General features: G+C 42.8%; 1 protein-coding gene across 8 annotated transcripts in view; it reads right to left on the bottom strand.

Moving 5' to 3' along the window:
* Positions 1 to 25,621, bottom strand: part of dnm1a (dynamin 1a) — a 471,312-nt gene that overhangs the window by 349,767 nt on the left and 95,924 nt on the right. For all 8 annotated transcript variants that reach the window (XM_039762667.1, XM_039762670.1, XM_039762673.1 and 5 more), the window contains exons 3-5: positions 20,019 to 20,168; positions 16,573 to 16,776; positions 10,470 to 10,568 (exon numbers count right to left, since the gene is read on the bottom strand). In XM_039762667.1, coding sequence (XP_039618601.1) covers positions 10,470 to 10,568; positions 16,573 to 16,776; positions 20,019 to 20,168 — 453 coding nt within the window. The remainder of the gene's footprint in view (positions 1 to 10,469; positions 10,569 to 16,572; positions 16,777 to 20,018; positions 20,169 to 25,621) is intronic.

Here is a 25,621-nt window from a genome sequence, read left to right as displayed (position 1 = left end):
ACCCACCAACATCCCAGAGTTGAAGCTGTTCTGTACGGAGGAATGGGCGAAAATTCCTCCAAGCTGGTGTGCAGGAACGATCAAAAGTTACCGGAAAGTAAGGGGGGTCACACCAGATACTGAAAGCAAAGGTTCACATACTTTTGCCACTTTATGTAATACTATCAAAATACCAGCGCTTCAGAGCAGAGAAGTAGTGTGTTAAAGAAGTTATGAAAAAGAAAAGGAAACATTTTAAAAATAACGTAACATGATTGTCAATGTAATTGTTTTGTCACTGTTGTGAGTGTTGCCGTCATCAAGGATTTGATTATCATTATTTCTTTCAATCAGGTTCGTATTTGGAGGATGTGTTGTGTTCAAGTTATATTCCTTGTTTGTCAGCCGTTGTAAAGATAACAGGTTTCATTCTTCGAAGTGTTCACTACCCAAATCAGTACTCGTGAATCTAAGATGTTTAACAGGCATTCCCGGTATTAAGTTGTGGATTTGCCTGTGAATATTTAGCGGTAGCGTGTCTATGAACTTAATTTAACCTTTCCCAGTCCTGCAAAGTCAGTTCACGTGAGCCACTCGGAGTACATGCATCGAAGCTTCTCAGCTGTGCTTGTGCTATCTCGTGCGATCTCGCGATGTCCACGGCTTTATTTAATGTTAGCTCAGACCTGGCATACCAGCAATTTAAACTCTGTTACAGCAATTTTAACTGTTGCAAAGTGATCAAAAGTCTCGTTTAAACCCTGCGTCTTCTCATTAAACTTGTATCTCGCAAATATCGTGTTCATCGTGGGCATGACAAACGCCAGTGGCAGCCTGTCTATGAACTTAATTTAAACTTTAGGTTTACGCCGTGCTTTGTTTCCGCAGTAGCTGCACTCATGAATATGCTTGTATGCGTCACTCGCTTCATATTCTTTTGCTGCCTTCTCAATTGTGTAATGTGTTTTTTGAACAGGTTTCATTCATCGAAGTGATCACTACCCAAATCGCTACTCGTGAATCTAAGATGTTTAACAGGCATTCCCAGTATTAAGCTGTGAATTTGCCCGCAAATATTGGGTGGCAGCGTGTCTATGAACATAATTTAATCTTATGCTTTATACCTTACTTTCCTATTGATATGTGTACAAAGGCTTGTTCAGCGTCAGAGGGTTTCCGCAGTAGTTCACGTGAGCCTCTCGGAGTACATGCATCGAAGCTTCTCAGCTGTGCTTGTGCTCTCTCGTGCGATCTTGTGATGTCCACGGCTTTATTTAATGTTAGCTCAACTTAAAAGTTTCTCTCACACTTTTGCTGAGTTTGCGCAAAACACTATTCTATCCCTGACCATCTCATCTTCGCTTGCATAAGCACAGTCCTTCACCAGCAATATTAACTACAAACTGCAAAGTGCTGAAAAGTCTAGTTTATACCCTGCGTCCTCTCATTAAATTTGTATCTCGCGAATATTGTATTCGTCTTAGGCATGACAAACGCCACCGGCAGCATGTCTATGAACCTATTTTAAAGTTAAGCTTTACACCTTGCTTTCCTATTCGTTTGCATAAGCACAGTCCTTCACCAGCAATTTTAACTCTGCCACAAAGTGATCAAAAGTCTCGTTTAAACCTTGCGTCTTCTCATTAAACTTGTATCTCGCGAATATCGTATTCATCGTAGACATGACAAACCCCAGCGGCAGCCTGTCTATGAACTTAATTTAAACTTTAGGTTTACACCGTGCTTTGTTTCCGCGGTAGCTGCACGTATGAATATGCTTGTATGCATCACTGGCTTCATATTCTTTTGCTGCCTTCTCAATTGTGTAATGTGTTTTTTGGACAGGTTTCATTCATCAAAGTGATCACTACCCAAATCGGTACTCGTGAATCTAAGATGTTTAACAGGCATTCCCAGTATTAAGTTGTGGATTTGCCTGCGAATATTTAGCGGCAGCGCGGCTATGAACGTAATTTAAATTTAAGCTTTACACCTTGCTTTCTTATTGATATGTGTACAAAGGCTTATTCAGCGTCAGAGGGTTTCCGCAGTAGCTGCACTTATGAATATGCTAAGCACAGTCCTTCACCCGCGAATATTTACCTTATATGGGCAGGCACTCAATTACGTGGGAGGCGTGATGATGCGAGACGCAACTCCACCTCACAGGCTATGGCCGTATACTGTATATGGACGAAAGTAGGTTCCAGTTATGACCGTTACGCGTAGAATTTCGAAATGAAACCTGCTTAACTTTTGAAAGTAAGCTGTAAGGAATGAGCCTGCCAAATTTCAGTCCTCTACCTACACGGGAAGTTGGAGAATTAGTGATGAGTGAGTCAGTGAGTGAGTGAGTGAGTCAGTGAGGGCTTTGCCTTTTATTAGTATAGATTCAATCATTTTCCTCAGTAAATAAATGACCAAGTATAATATTTTTGTCTCATTTGTTTAACTGGTTTCTCTTTATCTACTTTTAGGACTTGAGTGAAAATCTGATGGTGTTTTAGGTCATATTTATGCCAAAATATAGAAAATTCTAAAGGGTTCACAAACTTTCAGGCACAACTGTATGTGGCAGGTGGGCGAGTTTTTTAATAAATAATTAACTCCAATTGCTACACTTGCATCTTTGGGTGAGGGTGTGGTAGCGTGGCAACAGCAGTTCCCATGTGCAATACGGGAGCAGACGGCCCTGCACTTAGTGCAGGGGTTGCCAGCTCCAGTCCTGGAGGACCACCGTGGCTGCAGGTTTTCATTCTAACCCTTTTCTTAATGAGTGACCTGTTTTTGCTGCTAAATAACTTCATTTGAACTAATGTTAATTGATTTGCTCTTGAAGACTCAGACCCCTCAGTTGTTTCTTTTTCCTTAATTAGCAGCCAAACAATAAAGAGATACAAAATGAGCCAAAACAACTGGTGTCCATCATACAATATCTGAAAATAAAGAAAGATGAAGCTCTCAGGAATGTCAATCTGCTCAGGTCCCCAAAACATAACAGGGCTGTTAGAAAGAGGACATCAACAATTTCGGAAATGTCTGCTAACGCACCACGAGAGCAGCAACAAGCCACGAAATTAAAGATGATGTTTAATTAACACCTCATTAAGCAGCTGGATGGAGTGAAATTGGTTGGAGTTTGAGGCCCTGACTTAGGAGGTCTTCTGTTGGCTCCCTCACTTCTCATTTCATTTCCGTTTAAGGTAAGAAATTAAACAATTCAGAGGAACGATGAAGAAATTCAGGGGAACAAATCTTAAAAACGCAATTCAATTAAAATGAATTCACAAGAAGTTAATTACCAGCAAAAACAGGTCACGCATTAAAAAAAGGGTTAGGATGAAAACCTGCAGCCATGGTGGTGTTCCCAGAGCGGAGTTGGTGACCCCGTCCTAAACCTTCTCTAACCAGTACAGTCAGGGGGAACTGCAGCCTATCTTGGTTATAGTCATTGTAACCAGTAGGGGCCGCCACTGAGCCCCTTATCCCAGATCTAATAACACTAAACACAGTTATGGGCTCAAATGGTAGATTTGTTACTCCAACATGCACACAAACATTGAAACACAGCCCAAAACCACTCAAACAATAAAGCTCTTAGTGTCCTTCCACCTCCGGTTGAGCGTTGTCCTCTGCCTTTAAAGTCGACCTGGGAGCTGCTTCCAATATCCTGTCTCAGAAGCACTTCCAGGTCATACACGAACCAGGCCAGTCTTCCCCTGGCTGTGCCCTTTGAAGGTTCCCAAAGACCCCGACAGGGCTGCGCCTCCAGACTCCAACTCCCATGCCAACCTGCGAGTGTCCTAAAGTGGTCCAGACATGAGCAATACTGCCACCTGCTGTTGGAGGGAATGAGCTGCTCCCTTTTGCTTGCTCCTTCCATTATGGCCTCCTAACCGGGCATGAATCCTTCCTTTATCCCAGTCAGGATGCCTGTTCTTCCTTCCTGGTACTTACACCATACATGTGACAGTGGGCACATTCACCTCCACCTCCACCTACCTAATGGTGAGGAGAAACTTGTGTGATTAGGGGAGACCCCCTTGAACATGGAGGTAACTTTCAAACTAACTAAGGCACCCCAGCTAGGAGCTGCACTGGAGTTCAGGGATGGCATCCATATAATTAAAAAAACTGTGAATTGGCATAAGCCGCCCTAACTCGGTGTGTCCATAAGGAATGTAATGGTTTACTATATGAGGTACAACTACATAAAAAAATTAAAACTGTTGTGTCAGGGTGGCACGGTGGCACAGTGGGTAGCGCTGCTGCCTCACAGTAAGGAGACCTGGGTTCACTTCCTGGGTCCTCTCTGCGTGGAGTTTGCATGTTGTCTGCGTGGGTTTCCTGCCACATTCCAAAGATATGCAGGTTAGGTGCATTGGTGATCCTAAATTGTCCCAAATGTGTGTGTGCCCTAAGGTGGGCTGGTGCCCTGCCCAGTGATTTGTTCTTGCCTTGCGCCCTGTGCTGGCTGGGGTTGGCTCCTGCAGACCCCCGTGACCCTGTGTTAGGATATAGCAGGTTGGATAATGACTGTTGTGTTTATAATATTTAATAAATTATTTGATTTATTATTTAATAGGCATTCACAAGAAGTTGTTCATATGATGCCCTGTTCTATTTTTTTTGTTTCTGGAAAGGTATGCTACAGTATTTTATTTTTTGTTAAGAATTTAAAAGATTATAAAGTCAGAATGTTTTTATTGTGCAAGACTATGTGTATTGTAAATATTTTTTTTCCTGGTGAAATCTGAATACTATATTGTAAATAGTTTTATATGTAATACGCTTATTATGTTATGAAAGAAGGGAGACTCATGGTGGGTGCTGAGGGGACATTGATGAGAAGCTGCTCATCTGTCACCCTGGTCATTTTTTTTTTTTCGGTTTCTGAAAAGGGGAAGAAAATAAACTTGTGTTTTAGCCTCTATGTGCCCTAGTCAACTTCTTTCTGACACAATGTGGACGGATTACAGTCAGGTACACAAACACCCAGACAGCATACTGGGAAACTGTACTCCCTTTGGGCAGCTCTGTTTGGGTTCCATGGGTGCTCACGGCGGGACCCACGAAGGGAAGCTGCAGAAATGTGTTGCCAATACACTGACATTCTTTTGACTGACCCAAAACTGCTTACCAGAAGTACACCCCCAAGTCTGGCATAAAAGGGGGCTCCTTCTGTCATTCAGGGAGTTGGAGTCGGGAGGAAGAGGACGAGGAGGAGAACACTTGCTGGAGGAGGTTTGGGAGAAAGAGGAAGGAAAGATTTGAGACTTGTGTACTAAAGGTAAAAACTTCAAATAAAAGGTTATTTGAGCCCATGACTGATGTTTTTGTGTAGTTGTGTCGAGCGTTAGGGGGGTGGCCCACGATACCCTCTACTGGGCTACATAGCCTTTGCCAGGCTTAGTGAACTGATAATATTAATACTAATACTACAGGGTGGTCCAGATCTAATTATGCAGATCCAGATCGTCTGGATGACTTTGATTTATGTGGGGACGATTCCAGTTCGGTGTGAAGACGATTCTTTATGTCGTCAGTTCTCAGACTTCTTGATGGTCCGGGATTATTCTGTTGATTTTCTATGTAATAAACTTAATAAGTTATAGCGTAATGAAAATTGCATAATTAGATCTGGACCACCCTATAATAATTCCATACAATGCATACAGTGTGTTTTTAAAACTACTCAAAATGCTACAACATAGGTAGATGATGATGATAATACTAATACTACTACTAAATACTACTACTTCTAATAATAATAATTCCATACAATGTATACTGCGCTTTTAAAGCTACTCAAAGTGCTACAACATAGATAGATGATGATGATAATACTAATACTAATACTACTACTACTACTACTAATAATAATAATACTAATAATAATATTAATACTAAAACTACTCAAAGTGCTACACATATATAGTGTACTAATTTAATAAACTACTACTCAAAGTGCTACCACATAGGTAGATGATGATGATAATATTAAAATACTCAAAGTGCTACCACATAGGTAGATGATGATGATAATAATAATAATAATACTAATAATAATAATAATAATAATAATACTAATAATAATATTAATACTAATAATTCCATACAATATATAGTGTGCTTTTAAAATTACTCAAAGTGCTACCACATAGGTAGATGATGATGATAATAATAATACTAATACTAATAATAATAATAATAATTCCATTCACCTAGATGGCTGAGGCAGGTAATTTAATCTTTTGTCCTCTTGCTTGGAGTGTTTGCACTCAGTAAATACACAAACTGATTTTATGTTAAGTGGGAGACATTTTTCAGATAAAATGAACATCTGACTTGATATGAAACTGCAGTTACTTTGCATTCCCACAACTCTGTCTGATATCCTTCTGTAATCTTGCCTGTTTGACAATGTCATGGCGCTTTGTGAAATAAAGAGTGATGGCTGAATGCATCTCCACTAGTTTCAGGTTCAAAGGTAACGACCACTAGGGGGGCTTGGCAGCACCCCAAAACCCAGACACAACTACCCAAACAGACTCCTGGGTCCAAATACAAGATGTTTCAATTTGCAAATAATAAAAATCTGCAGGTTAATGGTTTAAAAATACTGAATGGATGAAAATACGTATATAAATCTTTCATCATGCAGAAAATTAATTATTAGGGGATTGAATACTTTTGCATCCCAATGTACCAAATTTAATAAAAATGAAAATCCACCCCTCAGGTCCATCTTAATGCATGGGCATGCTGGCCAGTTGCCCTGGGGCCCCAGAAGAACAGGAGCCCACTTCTTTTTCGGATGCCTATGTATGTTTCTGTTTTGTTCTACTTTGCCCTGGGGGCCTATGATGCTGTTATGACGGCCCTGCCACTACCCACCCTGGTCAGGGTATCAGTCCATCCTCGTCCTTCCATTATGGCCTCCTGCTTTGGCTTCCATCCCGGTTTGAGACGCCAGACCATCCAGTATGAACCTCACAAAGGTCATAATTTACTTACAAAGTCAGAGATCAGGACTTACCCATGGATCAAATCAAACAGGCCTTCACAAAATGAACAAAACCTCCAGGTAATGGGAGGTAAAACCACAGAATTTTCAAACCTGTTAGATTAAATGTGCCATCTTCTGGGTCACAAATCAAAAAATTCAAGTGTACATTCCAAATATTTTAAAGTGATGCTGAAGTGCCCTTCTTTTTAAAATATGTAATAATACTTTGCCCCACCTCTGTCCAGCAGGGGGTAGTGTTCAGACATAAATTCACTGGAAAAAATAAAAGTAATAAAAAATAAAAATCCTGGACTTACAGTTTATATTTTACAGATTGCATGAAGAAAAAGTGGGAGGTGTGGTTGCTGCTGTCTCATGAATCAAATGTCCTGGCTTTGAATTCTGGAACCAGTTGTTGTCTGTGTGGTGCGATTCTATCTGATTGAGGCTTCCTTCTGTGCTTTCCAGTTTTCCGTGTGGATCAGCGACTCTAAATTGGTCTTTTTTGGCGTGTACCCCATACAAGAGACTGGCACCCCATCCAGAGGTGTTTCCTACTCGGCACCCTGTGCTGTTGGGACAGGCTGCAGTACCTGTGACTCTGAATTGGATTTAGCAGGTTTGAGAACAGATGTGCATAGACAAAGATGAGGGGTGTGTACAAAATGTGATGCACTCCATAAAGGCAGTGTGATAAGTGTTTACAATCGCTATAATCATATAATAAATTAACCCGTTAAAACACAGCCAGACTCATCTTACCAATGAGACAATGCAAAAACATTTTAATATCGTTTAAAAACAGCAGAATCTGCTTAAAACTAATGGAAAAAACACAGATTTTGTGACTTTGAGAAACAATTGAAAGAGAAAAAAAAAAAAAAACATAAAATAAAAAAAATGGTCAAAAAAGTGCCCAATGTTACTGGGATAGGGGTCCATAAACTAAATTCAATAATTGGAAGGTTATGCCTTTTAAATGTAAACTAAACTTCAGCATAATTTGATGCAAACTGATGTTATGCATCACTTTAGGTGTTAAGAAATCAATCTGTCCATTTTTCCAAACCTCGTATTTACTTTATGGCTGCTTGGTAGCTCGTCGATTAATTCAAGAATCAGTTAATTAAAGATGAATTAATTGGTTGATTAATTAGTTCAAGTGGTGCCACTGAGCACAATGGGCATTAAGTAGAACTTTCTGAGACACCCTCCTGCGTGTCCTTAACAATGGCATCAAGCCCACCCTCCACAAGTGGCTATGAAGCACAGTTGATGTTACAGATCATAAAAGACTTGTGTGTTTCTATACTTGGCCCTACTTGAGAAGTTAAGTGAGACCTTTCTGAGGAGTCCTCCTGCATATTCACACCTTCGATCACAAGCCCACTCTCCAGTAGTAGCTATGGACCATACTCAGTCAGTCATCATCCCAACACAGGATCATGGGGGTCTTCTGGAGCCAATCCCAGCCAACACAGGGCACAAGGCAGAAACAAATCTCCGAGCAAGGTGCCAACCCACTGCAGTGGACCATACTTGATGTTACAAATTATAAAAAGTTGCGGCTACACTAGAGATGTTAAGTGAGACCTTTCAAAGGAGTCTTCTTCCATGTCAACACCTTTGCTATTAAGCCCACTCTCCAGTAATGGCTATGGACCACAAATGAAATTACAGATCATAAAAGACCGATTTGTTTCTATGCTTGGCTATGCTTGAGAAGTTGTGATCTTTCCAAGAAGTCCTCCTGCATATCCACAGTTTTGACAACAAGCCTATCCTCCAGTAGTGGATATGGACCACTGTTGATGTCACAGATCAGAAAAAAGTCTTATGTGTTCTTATACTTGGCTATACATGAGAAGATGAGCGTGACCTTGTGAAAAAGTCCTCTTGCAGATCAACACCTTTCACAACAAGCCCACCCTCCAGAAGTGGCTATGGACATCAATTGATGTTACAAATCATAAAAAAAGACATATATGTTTCTATATTTGGCTATACTTAAGAAGTTAAGTGTGATCTTTCCGAGAAGTCCTCCTGCATATCCACAGTTTTGACAACAAGCCCAAACTCCAGTAGTGGCTATGGACCACTGTTGATGTCACAGATCATAAAAAAACACATTTATGTTTCTATATTTGGCTATTCTTGAGAAGTTAAGTGGAACCTTTCTGACCTTTCTCCTGAACGTCAACACCTTTCTGAGAACTCCTCTACATATCCATACCTTCGATTACAAGCCCACCCTCCAATAATGGCTATGGACCACAATATATATTACAGATCATAAAAGACGCATGTTTTTCTATACTTGGCTATACTTGAGACGTCAAGATTGACCTTTCCAAGAGGTCCTCCTGCATATCCACACTTTTGACAACAAGCCCACCCACCACAAGTGGCTATGGACTACTGTTGAGGTCACAGACCATAAACAAAAGTCTTACATGTTCTTATACTTGATTATAGATGAGAAGTTAAGCATGACCTTTTCAAAAAGTCCTCTTGCAGATCAACACCTTTCACAACAAGCCCACCCTCCAGAAGTGGCTATGGACATCAATTGATGTTACAAATCATAAAAAAGACATTTATGTTTCTATATTTGGCTATACTTAAAAAGTTAAGTGTGATCTTTCCGAGAAGTCCTCCTGCATATCCACAGTTTTGACAACAAGCCCAAACTCCAGTAGTGGCTATGGACCACTGTTGATGTCACAGATCATAAAAAAGTCTTATGTGTTCTTATATTTGGCTATACATGAGAATATGAGCGTGATCTTGTGAAAAAGTCCTCTTGCAGATCCATACCCTTTGACAACATGTCCACCGTCCAGTGGTGGCTATGGACATTAGTTCATGTTACTGATTGCGAAAAGACATATATGTTTCTATATTTGACTATACTTGAGAAGTTAAGTGAAACCTTTCTGATCTTTCTCCTGAACGTCAACACCTGTCTGAAAACTCCTCTACATATCGATACCTTCGATTACAAGCCCATACTCCTGTAATGGCTATGGACCACAATACATATTACAGATTATAAAAGATGTATGTTTTTCTATACTTGGCTATACTTGATAAGTCAAGTGCGACCTTTCCAAGAGGTCCTCCTGCATATCCTCACTTTTGACAACAAGCCCACCCTCCAGTAGTGGCTATGGACCACAGTTGATGTCACACATCAAAGTGGCCATTCAGTACAAACTGCTGCTCCTGAGCAAGATGTTGATAAAAGGCACTGCCACCCGTTATGTGTGGCTAAATTATTACAAAGTTTCTTTACATCCCAAGCATAACCTTTAGGATCCAGATGACTTTTCCCACTAACTTCTTCCATTACTTACTGGCCAACTGCTTGCTCTTCAGGTTATTAATCACAGTACCGTCAATCAGACATGAAAAGCCTAATAATGTCCAGATGCAGCCTAGAAACATTTTCATTATTTTGAAGTCAAAATTTGATAAATACCTCGACGCAATGGCAGGAGTTTGTTCTCCAGAATGTCCCGAGCATCTGTGCCTTCATCCATCAGATCCAGCTTTGTGATGACACCAATGGTGCGGAGACCTTTTAAAAGAAAAATATGAAAGTGAGACCTTGGTTCCCCAATATCGTCTTGTTAACCAAACCTTAGATTAGACTTTTTATTCCATGTTATATCCATGATTGTCATAATGAAACATTTTATACCCCAATACGGGTTTATCCTTAGTGTCATGTGTTTGTACTTTTAATTACAGTCATGGCCAAACGTTTTGAGAATTATACAAGTGTTGGTTTTCGCAAAGTTTGCTGCTTCAGTATTTTTAGATCTTTTCGTCAGAAGTTTCTCTGGTAAACTGAAGAAGAATTTCAAGCATTTCATGAGTTTCAAAGGCTTTTATTGACAATGACAGGAAGATTATGAAAAGAGTCAGATATTTGCAGTCATGGCTTGGGATCAGGGCACTACTAGTGCAGAACTTACTCAGGACTACATGCATAGTGAAGTGAACACTTTTGGAGGATGGCCTGCTCTCAAGAAGGGCAGCAAAGAAGCCAAGAAAAACATCAGGGACAGACTGATATTCTGCAAAAGGGACAGGGACTGGACTGCTGAGGACTGCTGGGGTCAAGTCATCTTCTCTGATGAATCCCCTTTCCGATTGTTTGGGGCATCCGGAAAAAAGAGAAGGTGAATGGCTCTACCATCAGTCCTGTGTCAGGCCAACAGTAAAGCATCCTGAGACCATTCATGTCAGCCAAGGCAGTGGGCTCACTCACTCACACAGCCATGAATAAAGAATGGGACCAAAACATCCTCTGAGAGCAACTTCTCCAAGCCATCCAAGAACAGCTTGGTGACTAACAGTGAACAATCCAGCATGATGGAGCACCAGGCCATAAGGCAAAAGTGAGAACAAAGTGCCTCAGGGAACAAAACATCGACATTTGGGGTCCATGGCCAGGAAACTCCCCATTGAGAACACTGCACAACAAAGTTTTTGCTTCTTGAACACTGTTGGGTGTTTCTTATAGATTTTTGGGTGCTGATCACGAATATCACATCAAAATTTGCCCATCATGTACCATTTCATTTTTGTCACAATTTTTCTTTTATTTGTATCCAAACATTTTCGCTCCCGTGACTTATCAACAATGGTCTGTGCAGCCTGGGTTTGTCCAGGAATGGAGTCAGGCCAAGTTGGAAGTTGACATCCTGGGCATGGCCTGGGCAGGTCTAAATGAGCTTGACGCTGTCTCAGCCTGCTATAAAGGTGGCTTGCATACACCGATCCTGCTCATTTGGTTAATATAGATAGTCAGTGTGTATGTATAGTACCAGTATAGTAAAGTATAGTATCTGTAGCAATATAACAGTAAGTAAGCTTGATGCTATAGACGTTTTGGTGTCGTCATGGCGATATGTCTCGTCAATGTCATAACAGCCGCGATACATTCTGCTATATCTGTGGCGAATATACACATGTGCCTCAGAGACGTTGGATGACTGCTCTTGTGAAGAAAGCTTATCATCTGTATTTCGGCTGGTGATCAAGACAAGCAACGGGCACCTCACATTTGCTGTGCGACGTGTGCTGTCAGTCTGAGAGCCTGGATCAGAGGCACTCGAAAGACGATGCCGTTTGCTGTTCCGATGATATGGAGAGAACAGAAAGACCATGTGACGGACTGTTACTTCTGTTTGGCTAATGTGTCTGACTTCTCTGCCAAAAACAAGAAGTCAATTGAATATCCTAATCTGCCTTCAGCAATGAGACCCGTGCCACATGACAACCATCTTCCAATTCCGAAACCACCAGAGGACTGGACCTTAGACGAACCAGATGAAGAAGCTGCAATGCAGGGTACTGACATTGACCCGGATTTTGAACCGTGCTCATCAGACGATCCACATCTGATAACACAGTCCGAATTGAACGATTTGGTCAGAGATGTGGGTCTGTCAAAAGCAAAAGCCGAGCTGCTGGGTTTAAGACTGCAGGAATGGTGTTTGCTGTCACCAGGTATGAGAATTTCGAGACCGACATCATGATAAAACCAAATTTTTCTGCACAAGTCGACAGTCTCTGTTTCTGTTGTGACATTGAAGGATTGTTCTCGGCCTTGGGTTCTGATCACAGTGGCGTCTCTTCATTGATTCGTCAATGTTAAGCCTGAAAGCTGTTCTGCTACACAATGGCAACGTTTATCCTCCAGAACCTGTTGGCTATGCGGAAAACACATGAAAGGAACATATGAGAATACGGAGTTGTTGCTGAAGCACGTCCAGTATAGCAGGTACAACTGGAATATCTGCGGAGATCTTAAAGTCGTTGCTCTGTTACTAGGACTGCAGCTCGGCTATACAAAGTACTGTTCAAGAAGGGACAACACTGCAAATATGGACTCTTTGCATAAACTTGATGTCATTGTCAATAAAAGCCTTTGAAACTTATGAAATGCTTGCAATTCTACTTCAGCATACCAGAGAAACATCTGACAAAAAGATCTAAAAACACTGAAGCAGCAAACTCTGTGAAAACCAACACTTGTGTCATTCTCAAAACCTTTGGCCACAACTGTATTCTTTATTCTCCTAAAGTTTTCTGGGATGCAAGATGGCCGCGACAGGTGGGAGTGTCTTCACATACTGTCATGTGATGTGGAGGTTTCATTTTTCCTTGTACATAACGTTACACTTGCCAGTCCAGTCCGAGGTGCAGAGTATCCTGAAGCAAGTTTTAATTAAGATATCTCTATACTTTTCTCTATCCCGCTTTCCCTCAACCCTGACTTGTCTTCCAGTCGTTGATGCTGCCACCACGATGCTTCACCATATTGCACAAGTGATGAGTGGTGCCTGGCTTCATCCAGACGTGACACTAAGAACTGAGGCCACACAGTTCAATATCGGTTTCATCAGACCTGAGAATCTTGGCTGTCCTAGTCTGACAGTCCCTTAGGTGCCTTTTTTTGCAAACTCCATATGTCCATTGGCCTCTCTGCCATAAAGCCCAGATCACTGGAGTGTTGTGGTGATGGTTGTCCTCTGGAGGGTTCTTCCATCTCCACAAACGTTCTCTAAAGCTCAAGTAGAGTGACCATCAGGTTCTTAACCACATCTCTTACCAAGGCCCTTTTCATCCCGACTGCTCAGTTTGGCCAGGCAGCCAGGAAGAGTCATAGTTGTTCCTCTAAACATCTTATATTTAAGAATTCAAAACAATAATAGTAATGAATTACATTGATATACTGCTTTTCTCACTACTCAAAGTGACTTACATAGACAGAGGGGAACCACTTCAACCGCCAGCTATGTGTAGCACCCACTTGGATGATGCAATGGCAGCCATTTTTGTGCCAGTACACTCATTGCACATTAGCTATCAGGTGCTAAAGGGGTCATAGAGACAGACAGCCAATTAGAGACTGGGGGATGATTAGGGGGCCAGAAATGGATGAGGCTACGATGGGCAAGGACATCGGAATACCCCCTGTTGTTTACGAAAGATGCCCAGGGGTCTTCAATAACCACAGAGAGTCAGGTCCTCAATTTTACATCTCATCAGAAGGATGGTGCCATATTTATAGCACAGTGTCCCCATCACTACACTGGGAGCATTACGATCCACATTCAGAACACAGGGTTAAGGGCTCCCTCATCCAGCAACAACCCAAGGTTTTCCTGGATGGTCTCACATCCAAGTTCAAGCCGGGCCCAAACATGCTTAGCTTCATGTGGAAAATTATGGAAGCCACCATCACCTTTAGTGTTGTAGCCTTCCCCACATTTTTCCCTCAACACAATCCTGTATCTAAGCCCTGCAAGCAAATCCTTCAACATCTTGGATTGTTTTTGGTTCAACTGTGGGAGCTTCTATGGACAGACAGGTGCCTTTCCTAATCGGGTCCAACAGGTAGGCTCCACAAACAAGGTGTAGAAACATCTCAACGATGATCATTGATCAATAGAATGGGACGCACTTTTCAAGTTTCATAGCAAAGGGCCTGAATACTTCAATATGTCAATGTGATATTTCAGGGTTTTTTTATTTTCAATAGAGGTGGCGAAGGCTAAAGAAAAGGCCTATGATGAGTTGTATGGGAGGTTGGACACTAAGGAGGGAGAAAAGGACCAATTGGCTAGACAGTGGGACCACGCTGGAAAAGATGTGCAGCAGGTTAGGGTGATAAAGTATAAAGATGGAAACATACTCACAAGTGAGGAGAGTGAGTTAGCAGATGGAAAGAGTACTTTGAGAGGTTCCTAAATTAAGAGAACAAGAGAGAGAGAGAGAAGGTTGGATGATGTGGAGATAGTGAATCAGGAAGTGTAACTGATTAGCAAGGAGGAAGTAAGGACAGCTGTGAAGAGGTTGAAAAATGGTCCAGATGACATACCTGTGGAAGCATGGAGGTGTTTATGAGAGATGGCAATGGAGTTTTTAACCAGATTGTTTAATGGAATCTTGGAAATTGAGAGGATGTGAGAGGAGTGGAGAAGAAGTGCACTGGTGCCGATATTTAAGAATAAGGGGGATGGACAGGACTGTAGAGATTACAGGGAGATAAAATTGATGAGCCACAGCATGAAGTTATGGGAAAGAGTAGTGGAAGCTCGGTTAAGAAGTGAGGTGATGATTAGTGAGCATGCCAAGAAAGAGCACCACAGATGCAATGTTTGCTCTGTGGGTGTTGATGGAGAAGTATAGAGAAGGAGAGAAGGAGTTGCATTACGCCTTTGTGGACCTGGAGAAAGAACATGACTGGGTGACTAGATAGGAGCTGTGGTATTGTATGAGGAAGTCGGGAGTGGCAGAGTACGTAAGAGTTGTACAGGATATGTATGAGGAAAGTGTGAACGTGGTGAGGTCTGCGGCAGGAGTGACGGAGGTGGGATTACATCAGGGATCGGCTCTGAGCCCTTTCTTACTTGAAATGGTGATGGACAGGTTGACAGACGAGATTAGACAGGAGACCCTATAGACTGTGATGTTTACTGATGACACTGTGATCTGTAGTGATAGTAGGGAGCAGGTTGAGGAGACCCTGGAGAGGTGGAGATATGAGGAGAGGAATGAAGGTCAGTAGGAGCACCAAGACAGAATACATGTGTGTAAATGAGTGGGAGGTCAGTGGAATGGTGAGGATGAGGGAGTAGAGTGGCGAAGGTGGAGAAGTTTAAATACTTGGGATCAACAATACAGAGTAATGGGGAGTGTGGAAGAGAGGTGAAAAAGAGAGGGCAGGCAGGGTGGAATGGGTGGAGAAGAGTGTCAGGAGTGACTTGTGACAGACGGGTGTCAGCAAGAGTGAAAGGGAAGATCTACAGGGCGGTAGTGAGACCAGCTATGTTATATGGGTTGGAGGCGGTGGCACTGACCAGAAAGCAGGAGACAGAGCTGGAGGTGGCAGAGTTAAAGATGCTAAGATTGGCATTGGGTGTGACGAGAATGATCAGGATTAGAAATGATGACATTAGAGGGTCAGCTCAAGTTGGATGGTTGGGAGACAAAGTCAGAGAGGCGAGATTGGGTTGGTTTGGACATGTGCAAAGGAGAGATGAGGGGTATAATGAGAGAAGGGTACTAAGGATAGAGCAGCCAGGCTAGAGGAAAGAGGAAGGCCTAAGAGGAGGTTTATGGATGTGGTGAGAGAGGACATGCAGGTGATGGGTGTGACAGAACAAGATGATGAGGTCAGAAAGATATGGAGGAAGATGATCCGCTGTGGCAGCCCCTAACAGGAGAAGCCGAAAGAAGAAGAAGAAGAAATAATTTGCCAAAATTCCTAAAATCCTCTTTTGTCATTCCGGGCTATTGAGTGTTGCTTGATGATGGAAAAAATGAGATGAAATGATTTTAGCACAAGGCTGCAACATAATAAAATGTGAAAAATGTGTAGGGGTCTTGAAGATGTACTGAAGGTGCTGTAACTCCCATGTTTATTCTCCTGTGGTCACTGTTTCTGTTACATTTTAATTATATGTTAACTTATAATGTGAAAATGATAAGACAGTTCTGTTGTTTTTTTTTTTGGTTTTTTTTGCCCAACTGCCTCATTGCCACCATCACCCAATTTAATTTACCTTGTGGGTCAACTTCTTTGGCAATCTTGAGGGCATCTGAATTGGCAAGGTCAGAGTTGGCAGGGGACACAGCCAGCAGCAGGCAATTCTCCTTAGTGACAAACTGCATGAGCATGTCCCGGATCTGGTGCTCGATATCTGCAGGTTGGTCACCCACTGGTACCTTTGTCATCCCAGGAAGATCCACAAGAGTCAGGTTTAAGACTGAAGATAAAAGAAAACATGAAATCCATTACTCAGTAAAAATGTCCGTGCATCACTACACTTAAGCAAAAACAAATAACACAGAGTATCTTTTACCCATCCATCCATCCATCCATTTTCTAACCCGCTGAATCCGAATACAGGGTCACGGGGGTCTGCTGGAGCCAATCCCAGCCAGCACGGGAAGCAAGGCAGGAACCAATCCCGGGCTGGGCGCCAGCCCACCGCGGGACACACATACACAAACCAAGCACACACACGGGACAATTTAGGATCACCAATGCACCTAACCTGCGTGTCTTTGGACTGTGGGAGGAAACCCACGCAGACACGGGGAGAACATGCAAACTCCACGCAGGGAGGACCCGGGAAGCAAACCCAGATCTCGTAACTGCGAGGCAGGAGTGCTACCCACTGCGCCACCATGCCGCCATGGCATTTAGAGATAAGAACTGTAATATATTCGGGGTGCTCTGGATGCTCGGGGCTCACTTCATGAATTGAGACAGGCTTTTTGTCCTCCACAATTGTTTTCTATGCTGTGCAATAAAGTCTTAAATTCTGACTGCCTTTCTGAAGACTCTGCTTGTTTTTTCCGAAATTTCTCCACAACACAGACAATTTATGTTGATTTATGTTGGAAAATATTGCTTTGTGTGCTTTTCAGAAAACTGAGTTTTGTTAGAGGAATGATGAAGAAATTCAGGGGAACAAATCTTAAAAAACAAGTCAATTAAAAGAAAAGGAAATTAGAGTTCATTAGAGCTGGTCACCAATTAAGAAAAGGGTTAGAATGAAAGCCTGCAGCCTTCTGTGGCCCTCCAGGACTGGCGTTTGAGACCAGTGTCTTACGCTGATGTGCTTCAGTTTTATAAGAGTAGTTTCATTTCATTGAACGATGTTCCGTATTTACTCTCCTGTAGTCAGTTTTGTAAATCTGAATCACATGTCTACTTTCTTAACTTGAATATGTGAAAGTTAGTGTGCCTCCTTATCTGCATTGTGCCCAAAAACTGTTCACATTGAGATGGCACCCCACCAGTGCATATCACTTTCATGGTCTAAGTTTACGGGGTTTGATCATCTGGCTCATTGGGCTCTGCTATTTGCTTCTCACGACCTCTGTATATTTTCTGATAGACCCGATCACAAGCCAATTTACATCCAGTTTTTAAATTTTCCTCTTCAAATGTGTCATGACTTGGTTCTGCTGTTTATTCCCTTTTCTCATTTTGATATTTAAGTTGTACAGTCCTTGGGGGTTTTTGAAGTCAAGGACTCCTTAAAATTGTATTAAGGAGCCATAGGCCACAAGTAAGTCCCAGCAGAGGCTAAACAGAGCATTAGGATTAAAAGTCAAGACGGAGGTAAAGAATTTAGGGGTATCAGTTGACTGTGACCTGAATTTTAAATCGCATATTCATCAGATCACTAGGACAGCATTTTTTCACTTAAGAAACATATCATTGAAAGAGACTGAGAAATGAGTTCACGCTTTTGTTTTCAGTCGACTAGATTACTGTAACGCACTCCTCTCAGGACCACCCAAAAAAGACATCAATCGACTGCAACGAGTGCAGAATGGAGCTGCTAGAATATTAACTAGGAAACGAAAATCCGAGCACATCTCTCCAGTTTTGAGGTCACTACACTGGTTACCTGTGTCATTCAGGATTGAGTTTAAAATACTGCTGATGGTTTACAAAGCCTTAAATAATCTCCATTTTATATTTCAGAATGTCTGACACCTTATATTCCAAATCGTAACCTCAGATCCTCAAATGAGTGTCTGCTTAGAACTCCAAGAGCTAAACTTAAAAGAAGTGGTGAGGCGGGCGGCCTTCTGCTGTTATGAACCTAAAATCTGGAATAGCCTGCCAATAGGAATTCACCAGGCTGATACGGTGGAGCACTTTAAAAAACTGCTGAAAGCACATTACTGTAACATGGCCTTCTCATAACTTCAATTTAGTTTAATCCTGGTGCTATGTATATTCAATTAATTATCTTTACTATTCATGGTGGCTCCATATTCCATACTAACCTCTACTCTCGTTTCTGTTCTTTTTCCGGCCTGCACCACCACCACCAAATCAAAGCACCGTGATGTCCCTAAATTGATGGATTAAAGACCAGAAGTCCACGTGACCGTCATCTATCTATCTATCTATCTATCTATCTATCTATCTATCTATCTATCTATCTATCTATCTATCTATCTATCTATCTATCTATCTATCTATCTATCTATCTATCTATCTATCTATCTATCTATCTATCTATCTATCTATCTATCTATCTATCTATCTATCTATCTTCACGTCCTTCCATGAGAACCCTGAATACAAAGTGGACTGTTTCATTGATGTTAGGTAGACTGCCCAGAGGTAGCTGGGTGGTCTTGTGGCCTGGAACCCCTGCAGATTTTATTTTTTCTCCAGCCGTCAGGAGTTTTTTTTGTTTTTTCTGTCCTCCCTGACCATCGGACCTTACTTTTATTCTATGTCAATTAGTGTTCTCTGATTTTAATTCTTACTTTGTCTCCCTGTGCTGGGAGCCACAGCAAACCTTCTGGCAATGCCACGTGGTACTGATGTGCCATCCTGGAGAAGCTGGACTACCTGTGCCAGCTCTGTAGGGTCCAGGTATGGCCTCATGCTACCAGTAGTGACACTGACTGTGGCCAAATGCAAAACGAGTGACAAAACAGATGAGGAGGGGAAAAATGTCAGTGGCCTCCCTCCAACTGTTAAGCCATTCATTCCTGTTTTGGGGGTCGTCTCATTGTTGCCCCCCTCTTGTGCACCAAAGCAGCTGAAACTGATGAACAAGCCCCTCCCAGATCAATAGCCCAGACGTTTCATTGACTTGATGCTATACTCTCATTCCAAAGTGTTCCTTTCATTTTTTTGAGCAGTATATATTAAGTCGCAGTTTAGAAATGGTGTTCTACGTTTCCTCTGGTTCCTTTTATCAAAATTACTTTTTGTCTAATGATCTGGAGCCTTCCACTGGGACAAATATACAAAAACAGATGATATCAGGAAGGGTACACACCACTCATTGTGATTCCTGGTTTCTCTTTTACTGGCCGTTCTCTGATCAAAAATATAAACCTACTGTAATAAAGAGAAAGAGACATGTGGCCCAAAGTGGCTTCTCCTCATTTGTCCCATTTTTTGGACAGAGAAGGGTGAAAGCAGAGCAACCTTACCAAGAGCCCAGCAGGGGGTGCTACTCACCATTTGGAGAATAAATTCGCAGGTTGATGGGGACAGAGGAGATGCCCTTGTTGCTTCCTGTGATGCGGTCGGTTTCAGCTTCGATCTCCTGCCGTATCTCCTCGAAGTCAACGAACTTCTTTCCTTTACAGTGCAGGAACTCGGCATACTCTGAAAGGGAGGAAACAAACTTGTCACATGTGTTTTTTTGTGCATTTCTAACAAATGGCGCTCACCCTGAAAGTAAGTCTAAGAGGAAGCTAGAAGATAATGGCAGCTAATAATCATGAAGGAGTACAAATTAGTACAGCTGGGGTTGGGCAGATTTAATAGTGTGACAGATTAGGGTTATTGCTCGCACCCTTGCACCCTCAGACCACACGTCAGACACCAGATAAAAGTCCAAATAGTTATTTATTATAATAATAAAGTGCACAAAGCACCCTCCTCTCCACAATACTCAATAAATCACAATAACCACAATAATAAATAAACCAATCCTCCACTCCCAGACGCTTAGCCACCCTGCCTCCCAACTCAGCTCATTGTCTGGGAGCTCCCACAGTCCTGACCCGGAGGTGTTCCTGCCCAACAGTCCACAAGTCCTTATTCCTTCCGGGTCAGGGTAAATAGTCCTTTTCTTTACAACCCGGAAGCCCGTCGCTCTTCCTATGACGAACTTCCGGGTCATAGAGCACAAAGGCATGGCATCCAGCAGGGTGGTGCATAAAAACTCCATTGTCCGTGATGCCCTGCTGGTCTTCTGGAAACCTCCATGCTGCAAGGAGGGCTCCACCTGGCGGCTTGGGGGTATTGGCCGGGATAAACAGCCGGCCATCCTCCACAATAGAAAAAAGGCAAGAAGATGACCTACAGTGGACTCAGATAGTCTTCAGACCCCTTTACTTTTTGCACACTTGGTGTTGTAGATTTGATTTTAAACGCTTTTGTCCATAAATCTACACTCAATAATCCATAATGACCAAATTAAACCAAGTTTACAGAAAGGTTGGTAAATTTATTCAAAATTAAAAACTGAAGTCACTCATTCCCAGAAGTATTTAGACCTTTAAGCTGTGACCCTCCAAATTGTGCTCAGATGCCTCCTGTTTGACTTAAATTCTCCCTGAGATGTTCCTAGAACTTGATTGGAGTCCACCTGTGGTAGGCTGAATTGATGGGACATTGTTTAGAAAGGCACACATGGACCTGTGGACATGAAGTCCCACAACGCACACGGTATGTCAGGACATAAACCAAGCCATGAAGACCAAGGAACTCTCGGCAGACCCCCATGATCAAACTGTGGTGAGGCATAGAACAGGACAAGGGGATCAAAGAGTTGTAAAATGGAAGAAGGAAGTTTGGGACAATCAGGACTCTTCCCAACTGGGCAAGAAAGACCTTGGTCAGGGACGTGACAAAGAACCAATCATCACTCAAACAGAATGTTAGAAGTCCCCTGCTGAGATGGGGGAGCCTGTCAGAAGGACCGCCGTATCAGCAGTTCTCCATCAATCAGGCGTTTAGAGTAGAGGGGTTAGACAGAAGTCACTCTTAAGCAAAAGGCATATGATAGTTTAAAAGACTTTGACACCATGACGGGAACGATTCTCTGGTCTGATGAGACAATAAGTAAACTCTTCAAGCAAAACTCCAAGCACTATGTCTGCTTGAGACCAGGCACTGCTCATCACCTACCTAATGCCATCCCTATGGTGAAGTATGTTGGTGGCAGCATCATGCTATGGGGCTGCAGGGACATGGAGACTGGTCAGAACTGTCTACCTGCTACTTCGCAGTTAGGAGACCCGGGTTCGCTTCCACACACCCCATGTCTGCGTGGATTTCCTCCCACAGTCCAAAGACATGCAGGTTCATTTGTCCCGAGTGTGTGCTTGGTGTGTGCTTGGTGTGTGTGTGCCCTGCGGTGGGTTTGTTTCCTGCCTTACACCCTGTGTTGGCTGGGATTGGCTCCAGCAGACCCCCGTGACCCTGTAGTTAGGATATAGCGGGCTGGATAATGGATGGATGGGTGGATGTTGATAGAGTCAACAATTTCCTTGGGGTGTATTTACTTTTTCACATGACTCTAATCCAGCGGGCCAAAGCCTAACCTGGCTTGTCACAAAGCCCACGCGCAGGAAGTTCATTGGTATCACCATCTAACTTGGACACTTTTGGGGGAGTAAGAGGTAAAACCATACAAATAAAAGGGGAACACATTAACTCCACACAGACAAAAACTTGGGTTCAGGATTTGGACCCGGGGCATTGGATCCATGAGGCAGCAGCATTTAGCTGTACCATGCTGCCAAAAATGAAGACGTGTTTTGTTTTAATTAAAAAGATTTAAGAATGGAAGAATGAATATTCTTGTTATCATCACCATTAAGGAGCCTTCCAAAAGATAGAGCAGAGGAAATACACCGAGGCAACACTAGATGGCACTGCAGGCAGAGCCACACAGGGCCTACAGCAGCTCGGCAGCCATGTGTTGTGTTTTTGCCATCATCAAGGCGTTGATGGTGAACCTAAATGACAAGGTGCTCACAAACATCAGTAAGAGGAAGTGTAAAGAGGTCAAGTCGCATGTGGAACTGAGCACAAGCCTGATCAGTGTAAATGGATTTCACAAAATGGCTGGCCTCAACAATACATTTCCACTTATCTACTTAACAGACACTTTTATTCCAAGCAACTTACAAAATAAAGTCAACATAACCGAGTGCACATATCAGTCTGACGAACATTACAAAGTGACGTCACAAGTGAAGAGGTCAGGACAAAATACAAGAACCGAACAATTAATATTCACTAGACAGAAATTCACTGCATAAGGGGGCTTTCAAGCACTTTGAGGGAGTCAAAATTCATAATGGATGTGGGCAGCTTGTTACACCATCCAGGAGCTACATACTGTATGAAAAGAGCTTGGATTCAGATTTGGTGCCAGACAGAGGTGGCATCAGCAGACCTAAGTGGATCCCACAAAGGTCTCCATATATACAGGTGCAGACCCGCGGACTATTCTGTAAATAAATACGCATCAGGAATTTGAACTTAATAGGGGCTGCCACAGGGAGCCAATGTGGTGATCTGTAAAGAGGAGTGACATGTGCCCACCTCAGTGGGGTGAATGCCAGATGTGCCACTGCATTTTGAATCAACTGCAGCGGCTTCTAGACACACAGCATACTCCTGCCAGAAGAGAGATACAGTAGTCCAGATGTGACAAGACCAAAGCCTGGGCCAGGGGTTGTGCTGCATACTCCCATCAGATGCCATCTGATCTTATAAATGTTGTATAAAGTGGACCTGCAAGACCGAGAGTCTGCAGCAACATGGTCTGTGAAGGACGGCTGGTCGTCGATCACCATCTTAAGGTTGGGCACAGACTTGACAGGTGTTAGTGATGAGTCATGTTGAACAGAGATGGGGTGCTTAACAGACAGATGAGTTGGGATAACAAGAAGATCCATCTTCGGCAGACTGACATGGACATGGTGCTCTTTGGTGCTCTGTCATCCAGGCTGCAATATCAGTGAGTCATGCAGAAATTCTCACCGACACCGACAGCATAAGAGCATAAAAGTGACCGGAGAAACCATAAGAATTGGATGACAGGAACCAGTGAGGAGGAGTATATAGAGAGAAGAGGAGAGGGTACAGCACTGATTCTCACAGGACCTCCGTGCTTGCCCGGTGCACCTGTGACATCTCTCCTCACCAAGTTACATGGTAGGATCTGCCCAAAAATTAGGACACACCACCTTAGGGCAGTTTCAGTGACAACAGGGGTGTAAAAACGAAGCCTCTCTGTGGTCATAAATGAAGCCTGGGCATCCTTTTTGTAAACAGCAGGGTGTATCCCAATGTTCTAGTTAAATTGCCAACCATGGCCTAGTCATTCTGCCCCCCCCCTAATCACGCCCTGTCTCTAAATGACTCTCTCTCACTACTTCATCACTTAAGAGCTAACATGTGGTGAGTGCACTGGGGCAAAAATGGCTGCCATTACATCCTCCACGTGGGTGCTACACATTAATGGTGGTTGAAGTGACTACTCACTCATTATGTAAAGCACTTTGAGTAGTGAGAACAGCACTATATAAATGTAAAAATATTATTATTATTCATATTATTATTATTATTATAATTCATTATTATCCATCCCTAAGCATATAGTGTAAGGGGCTCAGTACATTCTGAAGATCTCTAAAATAAAGCAAGCGGGGAGGTCCACCACTAGACAGGCAGGCCAAGGAAGAGATGGCTGAATGATGTGGAGCAAGCTCTGAAGAAGAGGGGAATGAAATGGTGGAAAAGGGGAGAAGTAAACTGAACTGAATGGGGCCGGAGGTGTCTGAAGGGGACTGTAATTAAGGGGTACCCCCGCTGGCAAACCAAATCGACAAGCCACACTGCAGATCAAAGCTCAGACACAAGCCAAGTGACGCAAAAAACGATCGAATCAGCACCACCACGTCTGAGAGTAAAGGACAAATTGTAAAGAGTAATAAAGGTCTCAATAAAAAGAAGTGCTATATCAACAGAAAAAGAACAATACAACATTGTCTGCGGCTATGCACATCTGCGCAGAACTCCACATAATGAACAATGAGGTTTGGCCAGAAGACGACAGCTTGATCTGCGCCAACATAGACATGCGCTGGCCCTCCATTTGTGCTACGCATAGGGTGTATTTGCACATTTACCTTAAAAAAAAGTGAGTAAATATTACCCATACTCGATTTGACAACAGTTTCAAACTTGCTTAGTTCAGTTCAGGGTCTTGGGAAGCTGGAGTCTATCTTGACTGCATTGGATGCAAGGCAGGAACTAACAATGAATGGTCCGCCACTCCAGAATACATTATCATGCATAGACCCACCGGAGGTAGTAGAACGAAGACAAAACTAAGTGACATTATGAACAATGCCGCACATCATCTCTCCAACAGACAAGCACTGAGGACGTTTAGCCAACATATTATTGATTACAATCTATCTACCCATCTTACTTATCTCCTCTTTTTCTGAGCTGCTTTTCATGCTGAGGGTTGCAGTGGTAACAGGCCAAGCAGGTCAGCCCAGACTTCCCCATCTCCAGCCACAGATTCCAGCTCTTCCAAGGTGTTCCCATGTCAGCTGAGAGATATAATCCCTCCACAGTGTCTCGTGCAGAACCTTTGGAGACCAGTGGGATGTGCCTAGAGTAGCTCTAAGAAGACTCCGCCTTGGGGATGGGCATTTTTATGACATGCCCAAACCACCTCGACTGGCTTCTTTCAATCTGGAGGAGCAACGACTCTACCCTGAGGCCGTCCAGAATCACCAAGCTTCTCAGCCTATCATGGAGTGTCAGCCCAACCACCCCATGAAGAAACCTCATTCTTGCTGCTTGTACTCACAGTCTCATTCTTTTGGTGACTACCCACTGCTAATGACCATAGGTGAAGACAGGGATGGAGATCAACCAGTAAACCAGGTTCTTCTTCAATTAACCTTCTTTTTAAAAGTATAATGTTCTATACTGTTCCTAACAAACATCAGATGAACCCACAATGGTGGTGCCGCAAATGAGTGGTTCTCTGAAAGTGTGCCGTGTATATTATGGAAATA

Source organism: Polypterus senegalus, chromosome 9, assembly GCF_016835505.1.
Source record: "Polypterus senegalus isolate Bchr_013 chromosome 9, ASM1683550v1, whole genome shotgun sequence".
NCBI classification, from domain to species: Eukaryota; Metazoa; Chordata; class Cladistia; order Polypteriformes; family Polypteridae; genus Polypterus; species Polypterus senegalus.
This window is presented reverse-complemented; position numbering and strand designations above follow the sequence as displayed.